The sequence below is a fragment of the Schistocerca americana genome, chromosome 5, assembly GCF_021461395.2.
Source record: "Schistocerca americana isolate TAMUIC-IGC-003095 chromosome 5, iqSchAmer2.1, whole genome shotgun sequence".
Lineage (NCBI taxonomy): Eukaryota > Metazoa > Arthropoda > Insecta > Orthoptera > Acrididae > Schistocerca > Schistocerca americana.
In genome coordinates, this window is record NC_060123.1 from 177,062,723 (window position 1) to 177,078,277 (window position 15,555).

The 15,555-nt window shown below is 43.6% G+C and overlaps 1 protein-coding gene across 1 annotated transcript in view; it reads left to right on the top strand.

Annotated features, from left to right (window-relative positions):
• LOC124615417 (cartilage oligomeric matrix protein) overlaps nt 1–15,555 on the top strand; it is a 394,327-nt gene that overhangs the window by 247,830 nt on the left and 130,942 nt on the right. Inside the window, exon 3 of the mRNA XM_047143289.1 lies at nt 7,157–7,374. Coding sequence (XP_046999245.1) covers nt 7,157–7,374 — 218 coding nt within the window. The remainder of the gene's footprint in view (nt 1–7,156; nt 7,375–15,555) is intronic.

Below are 15,555 nucleotides of genomic sequence, written 5' to 3' on the forward strand. Positions count from 1 at the left end.
TCAATTCGTTGCAGATCCTCCTGCATTTCAGTACAATTTTCCATTGTTACAACCTCTCGATATACTACAGCATCATCCGCAAAAAGCCTCGGTGAACTTCCGATAATATCCACAAGGTCATTTATATATATTGTGAATAGCAACGGTCCTACGACACTCCCCTGCGGCACACCTGAAATCACTCTTACTTCGGAAGACTTCTCTCTACTGAAAGAACTAACGCTATGGGCAAAACACATACCTATGGCAGAGGGAGGACTGGGACCCCCGACGGGGGTAGCCGCGCGAACCGTGGCATGGCGCCCGAGACCGCTCGGCTACCCTGCGAGGCGTAGATGTAGATATTCATAGGCGGTTGCAGAACGTCTATGGAGATCTGGCAGTGAAGAAGAAAACCACGATGAGGTGTTGGGTGAGGGGTCTATCATCATCGCAACACGGTGGCGCAAACCAGTCCCACCTGTCCCTGATCGACCGGTCGCACACAACTGTTGCTCCTGCATTGTTGGAAACTGAAGGAATTTCTTCTTCTCCTCCATGATAACGCAAGGCTTCATACAAGTCCGTGCACCAGAGAGGAACTTTATTGGACTGTTCTTCGCTATGCACCCTACAGCCCGGATCTTGCACTTTCCGACTTGAATCTGTCTGGCCCAATGAAGGATGCATTCTGCGGGAAGCAGTACGTGGATGATTGGGAGGTTATCGATGCAGAAAGACGTGGGCTCCGGCATCGACCAGTAGAGTGGTACGTTGCGGGCTTCCAGGTGGCGTAAGGCCGTCACATTGAACGCAAATTATGTTGGAAAATATGGTTGTGGAGCCAAAAGAGTGGGGAATAACACAATAGTAGTTTCCATTTCCGCATCAGTGTAGTTGCAATAAATAGAGGCAGTGCTTATCGACTGGGAATGAGTGTTTTGTCTCTCTCTCCAGGCAGACGAAATTACGAGTGTTTATCGATACATCGACTGGTTCGACCCGTCTCGGTTTTATTCAGCTTTAATTGGTGGGGGGAAGTTGGGAAGGGTCTTTTTACATGCACTGGAAGTACGTTGCTCGTGAAAGGCGGCGTTCTGACTTCGAATCTCGTCCTGCACACAGTCTGAATCTGCCAGTGTAATGTGCTGGGTATACATAGAAAGAAAGATCCCTTATCATTTAGTTACTATATAGCAGGTCAATAACTGGAAGCAGTTAATTCCATAAATTATCTGGAAGTACGCATTAGGAGTGATTTAAAATGGAATGATCATATAAAGTTGATCGTCGGTAAAGCAGATGCCAGACAGATTCGTTGGAAGAATCCTAAGGAAATGCAATCAGAAAACAAAGGAAGTGGTGCCCTCCGGCACACACTGTCAGGTGGCTTGCGGAGTATGGATGTAGATGTAGATGTAGATAACAGCGCACACTCCACTACAATTTGAACGATTGACTCTGGATTAAATTGTTTCTTAGTTCTTCTTTTCTGGTTGTAAATGGCGATGTTACGAAAAAGTGGCACCACTGGAAAAGATGCTAGGTTTAACCCGTTCGCTACCAACGTTTATCAGAATGACGGGCAGTCATCAACGGTTATTTTAATTAACGTCGTCGTCAGCAGAAACAATACGAAAAAAAATCTCCGCCATTTCATTTTCCAATGGGATGAGGGGTGGAACATTTGTGTGCAATTGGTATCTTGACGTGGATATTTTGAAATAGTCCCAGTGGCAATGAAATGAATGATGATACTGTATTTTCATTCGCGACCTATATTTTCAGAAAAGCTCTCGGATCGTAGCTATGATTATATACATGTAATGTTTTGGCAGGTTATTATAAATAACAAGCTTTCATTATATGCAAATTTGAGTGTCTCATGTGACAAACACGTCGATTTTTCTAATTGTGAAATGGAACGAATTAGTTTTTGGCTAAATCAGTTTCACCACACATGGAACACAACAATGGCATGCAGCAAAGCATGGTTGAGCATAAATGCTACAGTTAGCCAAACCTGCCGCTTGCGCTGTTGTGTCTGACCACGGCCAGCCGGAGTGGCCGAGCGGTTCTAGGCTCTACAGTCTGGAACCACGCGACCGCTACGGTCGCAGGTTCGAATCCTGCCTCGGGCATGGATGTGTGTGATGTCCTTAGGTTAGTTAGGTTTAAGTAGTTCTAAGTTCTAGGGGACTGATGACCACAGCAGTTAAGTCCCATAGTGCTCAGAGCCATTTCTGACCACGAACGGCACCTCTGCAACGACCTCAGTGCGTTGCATGTGACAATAGTGGTCAGAAAAGTCTTCTGTATAGTTATGAGTGCATTACGCCGCTGCTAAGTGGATTCGAGCGATGGAAAATTGCTGGTGCTCGTATTGTTAGTGATTCCGTAACCAAGCGAGCTGAAGTGTTTGTCGTTTCAAGATGCACCATATCGAAGATTTATACTGCGTACAGGGAAGCGGAAAAACAATCTCCGCTAAGTTACAACGCAGACGGAAGTGAGTGTTGAGTGATCGTGGCGGACGGTCTTTAAACAGGATTCTGACGAAAACTAAGAGGACGACAGCTGCGCAAGTCACCGCAGAACTGAATGTCGCACTCGGGAATCCTGTCAGCGCCAAAACAACATGAAGGGTGCTGCATAAGCAAGGGAACTGCAGTGAACTGGAACTCCAAAACCACACATCAGTGATGCAAATGCCCATAACAGGAAAACGTAGTGTCGAAGCCATAGAAGCTGGACTGTGGATCAGTGGGAAAGTGTCATTTGGTCGGATGAGTCTTGTTTCACAGTGTTTTCAACTTTTGGTCGAGTTTACGTGCCAATAATGAATCACGACAGGGGCCTAGTGATGCGTTGGACAGCCATGTCGTGGTATTCCATCGACCACCACAGATACTCTGCCGGTCGCAGTACTGTCAAGGAATTTGGGACCATTTTGGGGGATGAGGTCCGACCCATGGTACAATGTGTATTCCCGAATGGTGATGCCGTATTCCGAGTCCGTGTTCTCACTGTTCACATCGACCAGTGCTGCTTTCGTGAGCACCACGTGCCGCCTCTCCCCCGGTCATCACACTTGCCAGGCGCTTCAGTCCGGAACCGCGCTGCTGCTACGGTCGCAGGTTCGAATCCTGCCTCGGGCATGGATGTGTGTGACGTCCTTAGGTTAGTTAGGTTTAAGTAGTTCTAAGTCTAGGGGACTGATGACCTCAGATGTTAAGTCCCATAGTGCTTAGAGCCATTTTTCAACAGTTGCCAGGTCTCAATAATGTCGAGCCTCTGTGGTCAGGGTACGTGATCGCTACCCACTTCCGTCATCGTTACCTTAATTTGCCACTATTTTGCAGGAAGTTACATGTTTCGAGGTTTTACCTCATCATCAGGCTGTAGTGGCAACGCAAAAACATTTAACATCAGTGTATACAAATATTAAATTTTCATTACATAACTGTTGTGATCATCATGCGGGGAGAGAGAAGGATAACCTAGTAAGAGGCGATATCACTTTGTATATTCGCCTGCTGTTCACATGAAAACTTTTACAAATATATCCGGCGTTCCCCAAGGAAGTGTTATAGGCCCTCTGTTGTTCCTGATCTATATTAACGACATAGGAGACAATCTTAGTAGTCATCTTAGATTGTTTGCGGATGATACTGTCATTTACCGTCTTGTAAAGTCATCAGATCACCAAAACGAATTGCAAAATGATCTGGATAAGATATCTGTATGGTGCGAAAAGTAGCAATTGAACCTGAATAAGGAAAAGTGTGAAGTTATTCACATGAGTACCGGAACTAAAAGAAATCAGCTAAATTTCGATTACACGATAAGTCACACAAATCTGAAGGCTGTAAATTCAACTAAATACTTAGGGATCACAATTACTAATGTCCTAAATTGGAACAATCACATAGACAATGTTGTGGGTAGAGCCAACCAAAGACTGCGATTCATTGGCAGAACACTTAGAAGGTGCAACAGATCTACTAAAGAGACTGCTTACAGCACGCTTGCCCGCCCTATTCTGGAGTATTGCTGTGTGGTGTGGGACCCACATAAGATGGGACTGACGGATGACATCGAAAAAGTCCTTTTGTATTATCGCGAAGTAGGGGAGATAGTGCCACAGACATGATACGTGAATTGGTGTGGCAATCATTAAAACAAAGGCGTTTTTCATTGCGACGGTATCTTCTCATGAAATTTCAATCACTAGTTTTCTCCTCCGATTGCGAAAATATTCTGTTGGGACCCACCTACATAGGGAGAAATGATCATCACGATAAAATAAGAGAAATCAGGGCTCGCACAGAAAAATTTAAGTGCTCGTTTTTTCCCGCGCACCGTTCGAGAGTGGAACGGTAGAGAGACAGCTTGAAGGTGGTTCATTGAACCCTCTGCCAGGTACTTTATTGTGAATAGCAGAGTAATCACGTAGATGCAGATGTAAAAAACAATCACTTACTTTGTTCTTGCGGCGTGGCAGCCTTCTTGTGAAGTACTGAGGTATCGCTATTTCCATGGCTCTCTTGAAATTCTTCACTATTGTTCACAAACTACACAGGTGTGACTTTAAAACACGCTAGCACAAAACAAATGAACCGTGCACAAAACAAGATGGCGATCAAAACAAGGCTGGTTTCGATTTGACTATCGATATGTCGGTCCTAGTGTTGTGAGTGGCAATGTCTTCTTCATGTCTTGCTGTCGTATCAGTGATTTTGGTTGCCAAAGTGTGCGACTGTGACAGTTTTTTGTTCTAAGAATTACAAAAATATTTATGGAATTTGTACTCAAATAATCGTCATGTCATGTCCTTGCTATTTTAAGAGAACTGAATTTAGACTCGTTAAGAAATGTGGATTTTTGGTCATTTCAGTTAGGATCTCGATTTTCGTCTTATGGCCATGGATGAATATTTCGATTTCTTCCAAGATATCTATTCTCCTGCTCTCCTGCTTTGAGGGCATTGTCTATTGCAATACTGTGTCCTGTTTCAGTTTTATGCTATGCTACAGCTAATTTATTAGCTTTATCCAGTGTGACACAGTCAATGTGTTCTTTAAAACGGGTTTTAAAATTTCTTCCCGTTTGGCTAATATAGTATCTGTTGCAATGACTACATGTAATTTTATAAATTCCTGATTTGCTGATTTTCTCTTTAGGTTGTATCATGTCATGGACCACTTTCTTTCTAAAGTTGTTGTTGGTGACAAAAGTGATCCTGATATCTGTCTTTTCTAATAGCTTGGCTGTTTTGTCTGAAATGACTCCTTAATATGGTGTCGTTACATACTTAGGTTTTTGTGTCCTGTGTGGCGGGGGCCGCGGAGACGGATGATAGAAACGTTAGTTCGTTTGCTTTTCGACATAAAAGTTTTCTGGGTTTGGCCATTAGACCCAGAAGAAGGCCGCTGCAATCGTGGCGGAAACGTTGGTTTTTCTCCAGCTGTAGTAGGTTTTACATTATGACGCGGTACCAAACCCAGAAAACTTTTATGTCGACTGACTCTGGCCACGGAAGCCTACGCAATTATATTGTATGCTTTTGTTTTTAGCTGTGGGTTGTGAAAGTGTACCTATTTCATGTTTGGTAACAATAAGCTGCTTCAGCTGTATTTTGTCCTTTATTATTGGATCAGTACTGGTTTCGTGGCAGTAAAAGCCACATCTTCAGGTAAACATATAGAGCTTAAAAACTCGGAACTTGGTACCTAACATTCGTTGTCCGTCAGAACAAAGTTCTGAGCATTTTAGCTCTGTTTTAGTTGTATGTTCTCCTGAAGATGTGGCTTTCAGTGCCGCTAAACCGGTAGTGATCCAATAATAAAGGACAAAATACAGCTGAAGCGGTTTATTAATACCCAAAATGATTACTCATAGCTGTGGTTGCCCTACCTGCAAGGTTGTTTGTATCTATTTCGTGTTCGCGATAGCCATTGCTGTGGGCATTGTATTTGGTGGTGTTTATTTCTGTCTCATAGTCATCAGCATTAAGTGGGAATTCCTGTGCTCTGTTTAAGCAGGATCTAAATGCAGCTTGCTTATGTGAGTTTGGATGTGCGGAAGAGTCATTAATGACAGAGTCTGTATTTATCGGTTTTCTGTCTACGTTGATGTTCAGGATCACACCTAGTGGTGATATTTGAAAACTTTTTCATATTTTTGAAACAGTCGCGGTCTATTAATGGTTAATGCGGCTTCAAATTATTTGACACAGGACGTGTATTCAGCCATTTAAAAACTTTGAGGTCCGCCGATGACATTGTAATTCTGTCAGAGACAGCAAAGGACTTTGAAGAGCAGTTGAACGGAATGGACAGTGTCTTGAAAGGAGGATATAAGATGAACATCAACAAAAGTAAAACGAGGATAATGGAATGTAGTCGAGTTAACTCGGGTGATGCTGAGGGAATTAGATTAGGAAATGAGACACTTAAAGTAGTAAAGGAGTTTTGCTATTTGGGGAGTAAAATAACTGATGATGGTCGAAGTAGAGAGGATATAAAATATAGACTAGCAATGGCAAGGAAAGCGTTTCTGAAGAAGAGAAATTTGTTAACATCGAGTATGAATTTAAGTGTCAGGAAGTCGTTTTTGAAAGTATTTGTATGGAGTGTAGTCATGTATGGAAGTGAAACATGGACGATAAATAGTTTGGACAAGAAGAGAATAGAAGCTTTCAAAATGTGGTGCTACAGAAGAATGCTGAAGATCAGGTGGGTAGATCACATAACTAATGAGGAGGTATTGAATAGAATTGGGGAGAAGAAGAGTTTGTGGCACAACTTGACCAGAAGAAGGGACCGGTTGGTAGGACATGTTCTGAGGCATCAGGGAATCACAAATTTAGCATTGGAGGGCAGCGTGGAGGGTAAAAATCGTAGGTAGACCAAGAGATGAATACACTAAGCAGATTCAGAAGGATGTAGGTTGCAGTAAGTACTGGGAGATGAAGAAGCTTGCACAGGATAGAGTAGCATGGAGAGCTGCATCAAACAGTCTCAGGACTGAAGACCACAACAACAACAACATGCCAACCTGATCGTTACACTGTATAAGGAATAGTAATGTGTTGTGATTTTGGCGTTGACATATTTTGAGCAGTCCGTGATAGTGTGAGGATGAGCGGCGCTGACGTGGTGTCGCGTGCCCGCAGTGGTGGTGGAGACTGTGGAGGACGGGCGCGCGCGCTCGCAGCACCTGACGGTGGACGCGCTCAGCGAGGGCGCCATCCTGCGCTCTGTGGTGCTCGACGTGCAGCAGCGCCAGCCCGGCGCGCACGTCGCCCTCTTCGTCGACTGCGTCTCGCTGGGCATCGTCTCCACGCCGCGCAGCCTCAGGGACATGTTCGAGCGCAGCCCGCGTCTCGCCGTCGTGAGTACTCCCCACATTCTTTTGTTTCTTCGCTCTGTGTCTGTTTGTGTGTACGTGTGTACGGGCGCGTTTCCTCTGTGTGAACTATTGTGACACACTGCCTACTAGCGTATTATCGACAATGGTGCGACATCTGTGCTCGTATCCTGCATATCTAACGAAATTCCCACGTGTCCCTACCTTCCTGGAGTACAAACATGATGGAGGAATTAAAGATCTTGGTAGGGAGAGGGGATTGATTGAAATCAATGGAGAGAATTGAAAATTTATGCAGGACCGCGATTCCAACCCGTGTGTTTTGCTTACTTGGCAGACACTCTGACCACTAAGCCATCCAGACACAGTGGTCATTGCAATTACACGAACTACCCCAGCACGCCAAATTCTCGCCTTATCCGCCACATTACTAATGTAATGCCCCTTGCCCATTATCCTCATTACTCGCGGCATTTTGCCAACTCCCGTAGGAATTCGAGACAGATGTGCATCTGCACTGAAGAGATCATTGGCCGTCCTCACTTATATATGGTTCGAATCCTGGTCCGGAACAAATTAACAGCTTCCTCAATGCCCGCTCACAGTCAAGGTCTGTAATTCTTTTGTATGTAATCCATAATGGCTGCCGGATCAATATATATATATATATATATATATATATATATATATATATATATATATATATATATATATACAGGGTGGTCCACTGATCGTGACCGGACCAAATATCTCACGAAATAAGCGTCAATGAAAAAACTACAAAGAACGAAACTTGTCTAACTTGAAGGGGGAAACCAGATGGCGCTATGGTTGGCCCGCTAGATGGCGCTGCCACAGGTCAAACGAATATCAACTGCGTTTTTTTTTTTGTTTTTTTTTTTTTTGAAAATAGGAACTCCCATTTTTTATTACATATTCGTGTAGTACGTAAAGAAATACGAATGTTTTAGTTGGACCACTTTTTTCGCGCTATAATAGTCACAAACATATGGCTCACAATTTTAGACGAACAGTTGGTAAAAGGTACGTTTTTTAAAATTAAAATACAGAACGTAGGTACGTTTGAACATTTTATTTCGGTTGTTCCAATGTGATACATGTTCCATTGTGAACTTATCATTTCTGAGAACGCATGCTGTTACAGCGTGATTACCTGTAAATACCACATTAATGCAATAAATGCTCAAAATGATGTCCGTCAACCTCAATGCATTTGGCAATACGAGTAACGACATTCCTCTCAACAGCGAGTAGTTCGCCTTCCGTAATGTTCGCACATGCGTTGACAATGCGCTGACGCATGTTGTGAGGCGTTGTGGCCATAGTATGGTGCTTCGACGACCAATCCACTTGGCATGAAATATGTTATTCAATACCGCTTCAACCGCATGCGAGCTATGTGCTGGACATCCATCATGTTGGAAGTACATCGCCATTCTCTCATGCAGTGAAACATCTTGTAGTAACATCGGTAGAACATTACGTAGGAAATCAGCATAAATTGCACCATTTCGATTGTCATCGATAAAATGGGGCCCAATTATCCTTCCTCCCATAAAGCCGCACCATACATTAACCCGCCAAGGTCGCTGATGTTCCACTTGTCGCAGCCATCGTGGATTTTCCGTTGACCAATAGTGCATATTATGCCAATTTACGTTACCGCTGTTGGTGAATGACGCTTCTTCGCCAAATAGAACGCTTACTTTCTCTCGTGCCCAGTGGCAGAACTGTACACGACGTTCAAAGTCGTCGCCATGCAATTCCTGGTACACAGAAACATGGTACGGCTGCAATCGATGTTGATGAAGCATTCTCAACACCGACGTTTTTGAGATTCCCGATTCTCGCGCAATTTGTCTGCTACTGACGTGCGGATTAGCCGCTACAGCAGCTAAAACACCTACTTGGGCATCATCATTTGTTGCAGGTCGTGGTTGACGTTTCACATGTGGCTGAACATTTCCTGTTTCCTTAAATAACGCAACTATCCGGCGATCGGTCCGGACACTTGGATGATATCGTCCAGGATACCGAACAGCATACATAGCTGTGTGATGATATAAATGAATGATATAAAATAGAAACCATTTACATTGCAGAGGACCTGGCTATTATTCATAATAATGATGTCATTAAAAGACATATTTTACACAGTGGGCCCCAAAGAACAAATATTATGGACTTCAATGTCATACACCAATATGGGTAACTCGCTGAAATAGGTAAGGATAACAATGAAAATGGTATAAGCCATCGAAAGTGTGAAATTCAGTATGGTTTGTTTACAGAAGAAACTCATCCCAGCCTATGTCAACATGAATATTTCAGCAGAACCAATGCTGGTACCTCACATCAGACAATATGCAGCAAAATTATGGCTCCAACGAGAAATGAAGAGTAAACTATCTTATAAGGAACAGCTAAATTAAGATATGCATGTGGCTTACCTAAAATTAAGTAACAAGACTACTCAATTAATTTTTGACACCAAGTCACATTTCATAAATATCTATGTGCTTACCATCAGCACCCAGACCAGATCTACACACAAAAGTAACATCAAATGCCTTATGGAAAAACAACACCCCATTGCCAAAACTAACAACATAATTTCTCCTTTCAGTTTTCATAAAAAGCCATCAATATGACAGATTTTGAAATAGATTTGCCAATCTTATCTTCCCGACCCCCCACTGTAACATCTATCTTCGAAAACCCTAGCCTGCTTCAGTGCCAGTATCATCTTGCCCCACCTTCCTTATCCCTCCACATACTCCATACCCTTTCCCAGGGCAGTTTTAACCGCCTTCCCACTCCAGTCATTAATTCATCCTGTCAACTACAACATATTCTAGCTCTCCCACTGCAAGTGGAAACTCCAACCCACACTTTCACTGTATAGTTGCAATCATAGCAGAATTAACCTATGATCTAAACTGTAGCCCCAACAGCTTAGAAGATTCACTGACAGCATTTCTAGAGGATGGTTATAATTAAAGTGCAACTAGTCACAGATGTCCAGTGTGGGCTGTAATTGTCGTGTGCCAACGAAACTTGGTAGATATTATAATGCATTAATGCGGAACCGACGTACTCTGGAAAAAGATTAGTTACAATTTTGGCCATCAGATGAAAATGTGGCGCTGTACAATATCTCGTTGACGTCTCCATTGCTCCTGTTGAACAAATTATATAAATGGCAGTCAATAATAACATGAACAGTATGCCTTTCTCACTTATTTGACATTTTCTTGGCACGTCCCATTCCTAATCCATTACATGCGGAAACATTTCTGTACATCTTTCTAGCATTCACAGCAGCAGATTTCCAACTGGTGGCCAAAATTGGAACTATTTTTGTTTTCAGGCTAAATCGGTTCTACATTAAAGCATTAGAATATCTATAAAGTTTCGTTGCCATACGATAATTACAACCCACACTGGACTTCTATGAGTAACTTCACTTTATAAATACGCAGTGGAGTGTGCTGATTGTTTTATAGGACATAAATTTCAAGTTGTCATTTACTGATTAACACATCGTCGTATGACACTTCATTGTAAGAGGAGTTACACCATCGTCGATCACAACACAGTTTAAAAGCAACCTGCATTTCATCGCATTTGGTAATTGTCAAAGGCAGCTATTTCGGTTTAGAAGTCACTAGAACAGTTTAGAAGTTAGTACTCGATTTCCTTTAAAGCCACTCTTCGACACGCCACTCCAAAAACATACATACAAACATATATCAGTAGGCCTCACATACATTAAACCTTTCCCAGTGCCTAAGTACAGCTAGAGCACTAAATCTCAAAACAGTTAAGTGGGGAAATCTTGCATCAGTAGCTGTCACATATATTTCACCATCTGCCAAGCGATTTCGGCATTAACTGCGCAATAAATATTTAAAAGCAAGCAAGTGGTGGCAACCTTCATAAATTAAACATCCAATCAGACATGAGATTCCTTGACGTCACTTAAAGGACACAGCTACAACATGTGTAATCAGTAAAAGCTAAACTTTTACACAAGGGGCAAAAGAAATCTTAGTATTCAAAACAAAGGCCTTACTAATACGAGGGTAGTCCCAAAAGTAAGGTCTCCGATTTTTTATAAGTACAGAACTCTGTGTGGCAGTTGGTCACACTGTTGTGAAGAGTGCTTCACGTGCTGTGTGTAAACAGCAGCACACGCCGCGCTGGGGCGCTCACTCTTGGCTTGGCAGCCGTTAAGAGTGGAGTTCCCATTGGATGTTACTGCCAAGTGAGAGTTGTGCGCAGTTATCCGGTTTTTGAACGCAAAGGGCACTGTGCCGATTGAAATCCATCGCCAATTGACGGAAGTGTATGGTGAGTTGTGCATGGATGTCAAAAATGTTCGTAAAGGGTGTAGAGAATTTCCAGCTGGTCGGACCGAAATTCACGACGAACAAAGGAGCGGGAGACCATCAATTTCTGAGGAGATAGAGTTGAAGGTTGAGCAATGCATGCGTGAAGATTGGCGGATCTCCCTGGATGATCTCTGCACATTGGTTCCTGAGGCTTCCCGAAGCAGCGCTCAGAGAATTTGAAAGGAAACATTGAACTACCGGAAGATGGGTGCCACACATGCTGACTGAGGACCACATGCGGCAAAGAGTTGATGCTTCCCGCGCATTTCTTCACCGCTCTGCAGCCGAACAGGACAACATTCTGGACTCAATTGTCACGGTGACGGCCGGCCGGGGTGGCCGAGCGGTTCTAGGCGCTACAGTCTGGAACCGCGCGACCGCTACGGTCGCAGGTTCGAATCCTGCCTCGGGCTTGGATGTGTGTGATGTTCTTAGGTTAGTTAGGTTTAAGTAGTTCTAAGTTCTAGGGGACTGATGACCTCAGAAGTTAAGTCCCATAGTGCTCAGAGCCATTTGAACCATTTGCCAGGGTGACGAAACCTGGGCATACCACTTTACACCTAAGACCAAGCAATAATTACGCCAGTGGCGGCATCCTTCTTCGCCAAAGCCGGGGAGCTGGCGGCGAGCTGGTATGACATGGGCACACAAAAACTGCCACAGCGTCTACAAAGATGTATCGACAGAAATGGTGATTATGTCGAAAAATAGCTAAATGTTCAAGCTGTAAACCATTGTAGAAATAAACAGGTCTATGTACTTATAAAAAAATAGGAGACTTTACTTTTGGGATTACCTTCGTACCAAAGACAAATGGACTGACATTTGTAGTACCACAAAGTACGAGTTCATGCTAAGAGGTATGACTAAGGCGACAGAATGCATGACATAAAATATGACAAAAGACACAACTGAAAGGACAACATCTTAACAAACCACAATGATAACTTAAAACAACATCATTCATATTGCAAGATCTCCTCGATTAAACTGATACTGTTATTACTGAGCTTAGCCGCGAGTCCGTAGAGGGTGGTATATGTGACGTACAGTATAACTGGTCAGCATTTACACCCGGAATTTGCGAGTGTAAGTCGGACCTTCCTTGATCCGCCTTGGTGGGTCGTGTCGTCGGATTTCCTCCTACCTGTGCGGGGTGCAGCTCTCGTAAATGTCGTCTCGTGCAGATTCTTCATTGGCGCATTGGATGTCTCTGTCGATGGAAGCTAATTATCTGAAATTGCTGTCGATCAACTTTGGGGTATCTATTTACTCTAAATTAACATTCAGAATGCCGTAATATCACTTTTATTCCTATTAAATCAATAATGAAACACTCATGTCACAAACTACTCGTAACCGAGTGCACGGCTACCATCGAACAAGACAGGAAGAGCTCTTAACGCCGACTGCTGACTTTGGCGCGCAGTCCGTATCTGTTACTAGTTTCGTCACAGTTCGTGGATTTCCGACTAAGTTAGTACTTACTAAGATATGCATTTGTTAATGAACTGGTGTGAATTTTAACGAGGAAAAATTATGATAAATAGTTTTAAACATCCAGAGGCTCTTCCTAGTATTCATGTTGTCATAAATGACTTTAATTATTAAATATAAATAAACAAAATCGGTGACTTTGGCGCCAAGATGGCGGAACTTCCCGTCACGCATATTTCCCAGGCTGACGCTTGTTGCTACGGTCCAGCGCCGAACCCCACCCCACTACGCATGACATATGGTTGCTTCGTCACCTAACCAGCCAGTGTGGGAAATGCTCTCCGAATCATCGCCGGCTACGCACTACAGCACTTCCTAACTATCGTGAATACATCAATAAGAGACAATAATTTATTAAAACTGGTAAAAATGTCTTCCTCACGAAAGAGGCACCTTACAATATGCCACTGAACCTCCCTGTCTCTCAAAGAACTAATCAGTGTCAAGGACTTCTAAACAACGTCTGATGAACCAGACTTTATGTAAATATCACATTGCTATAGCAGCATGTAGCAGTAAGCAAGAAAACAGACAGAAGGTGAACCATGAAAAACAGACAATATCACTCCAGCGATTACTGGTTTGGTCGCCATCTATCCTCTTGCTACCACAGCTGAGCACCATGCTAACATGGTCAAGACATTTTCGCATCCCTGTCGGAGCGTGAAAGGCGCAGTGCCGGCCGCTGTGGCCGAGCGGTTCTAGGCGCTTCAGTCTGGAACCGCGCGACCGCTACGGTCGCAGGTTCGAATCCTGCCCCGGGCTTGGATATGTGTGATGTCCTTAGGTTAGTTAGGTTTAAGTAGTTCTAAATTCTAGGGGACTGATGACCTCAGATGTTCAGTCCCATAGTGCTCAGAGCCATTTTTGAAAGGCGTAGTATCAACCCGGGTGCCGTCCTGAGTACACAGATGCGAGAAGTAGCGGCAGCCTGCAATCGTTGCCTGTAGCTTCACTGCATCAATCCGGTCGTCGTATCCCGTACACGGCAGCGAAAAGTAGCAGGCAAACAGCCTGCAGTCCAGTCTTTGCCTGTAGCTCGGCACTGCCTTCGACGATCAGTGCTCTCTGCTTGTCGACGCTCTCTAGCCGACAGTGTGTTCACTTCCTCATCCTCAGGCAGATTCAGCGACACTGCACACCGGCCGACGTCGCAGTGCAGATATAGATATCCTCCTTAGCCACAGATAACAACAGCCACGCCGCACTCACGGCATGCCTCTCTGACATAAACAGCCAGAGAAGTTGCTGGAATGGCTCACTTCTGAAGGTAGCAGGACTACAGGGAGCGAAAGGTGGTCTGCAACGTGTGCTGAAACCAGATTACAGTTGTAGGAGACAAAGGACAGGAAAGGGAAGCAGTAGTTGAGAATGGAGTGGCACAGACTTGCAGCCTATCCGCGATGTTATTCAGTCTGTCGGAAGAAAGCCAGTAAAAAATATAAACATTGTGTCAAAGTACAGGGAGAGCAAATGAAAATTTCACGGCTCGCTGGTGACCTTGTGATTCTGCCAAAGATGCCAAAGGACTATAAAGAGTATTTGAACAGAATGGATAATGTCTCGAAAACCGTTAAGATGAACATCAACAAAAGTAAATCAAGGGTAGACCGTAGTCGAATTAAATCAGGTGATCTTGAGGGAATTAAGATACAAAACGAGACACTAGAAGTAGACGATGAATTCCGCTACGTGAGCAGCAAAATAACCGATGATGGCCAAAGTAGAACGAATATAAGATTCAGACTGGCAACAGCAAGAAAAGCATTCTGAATAAGAGAAATCTGTTAACATCCGAATAAATTAAAGTGTTAGGAAGTCTTTTCCGAAGGTATATGAATGGTTCAGGTGTGGTTTGTTTGATGCAGAGTAAATTTTACAGGTTCGACTTCATCTTTCAACATTTATCGTCATCAGCCATTTGACATCTGTTGCTGCATGAAGATCTCTCTTAGACTTTTCCACACCTAACGGTCCGTGACTATGTACAACCATTTCGTCTCCTGTGTGGCTTATAATGTCATCTGCTTATCTTCTGTTACGTCTGCGTCTCGATATTTTCTTACATCTTGGAACTCACAATCACTAGAGAACTTCCTTCGTACCTGTGCGGCCCATTAATATGGTTATATATTCCTCTCGGCTCCACTTCAATTTCATCGTAGTCATAACCTCGTCTACCATTCCAGTCTGTTAGCTCACCCATTTGCTTGTTTTTCCCTTTCCCTCCCACGAATTCCCAGCATGTACCTGTCCATCACTCCCTGAGCTGCACCCTGGAGGCAATGGGTGG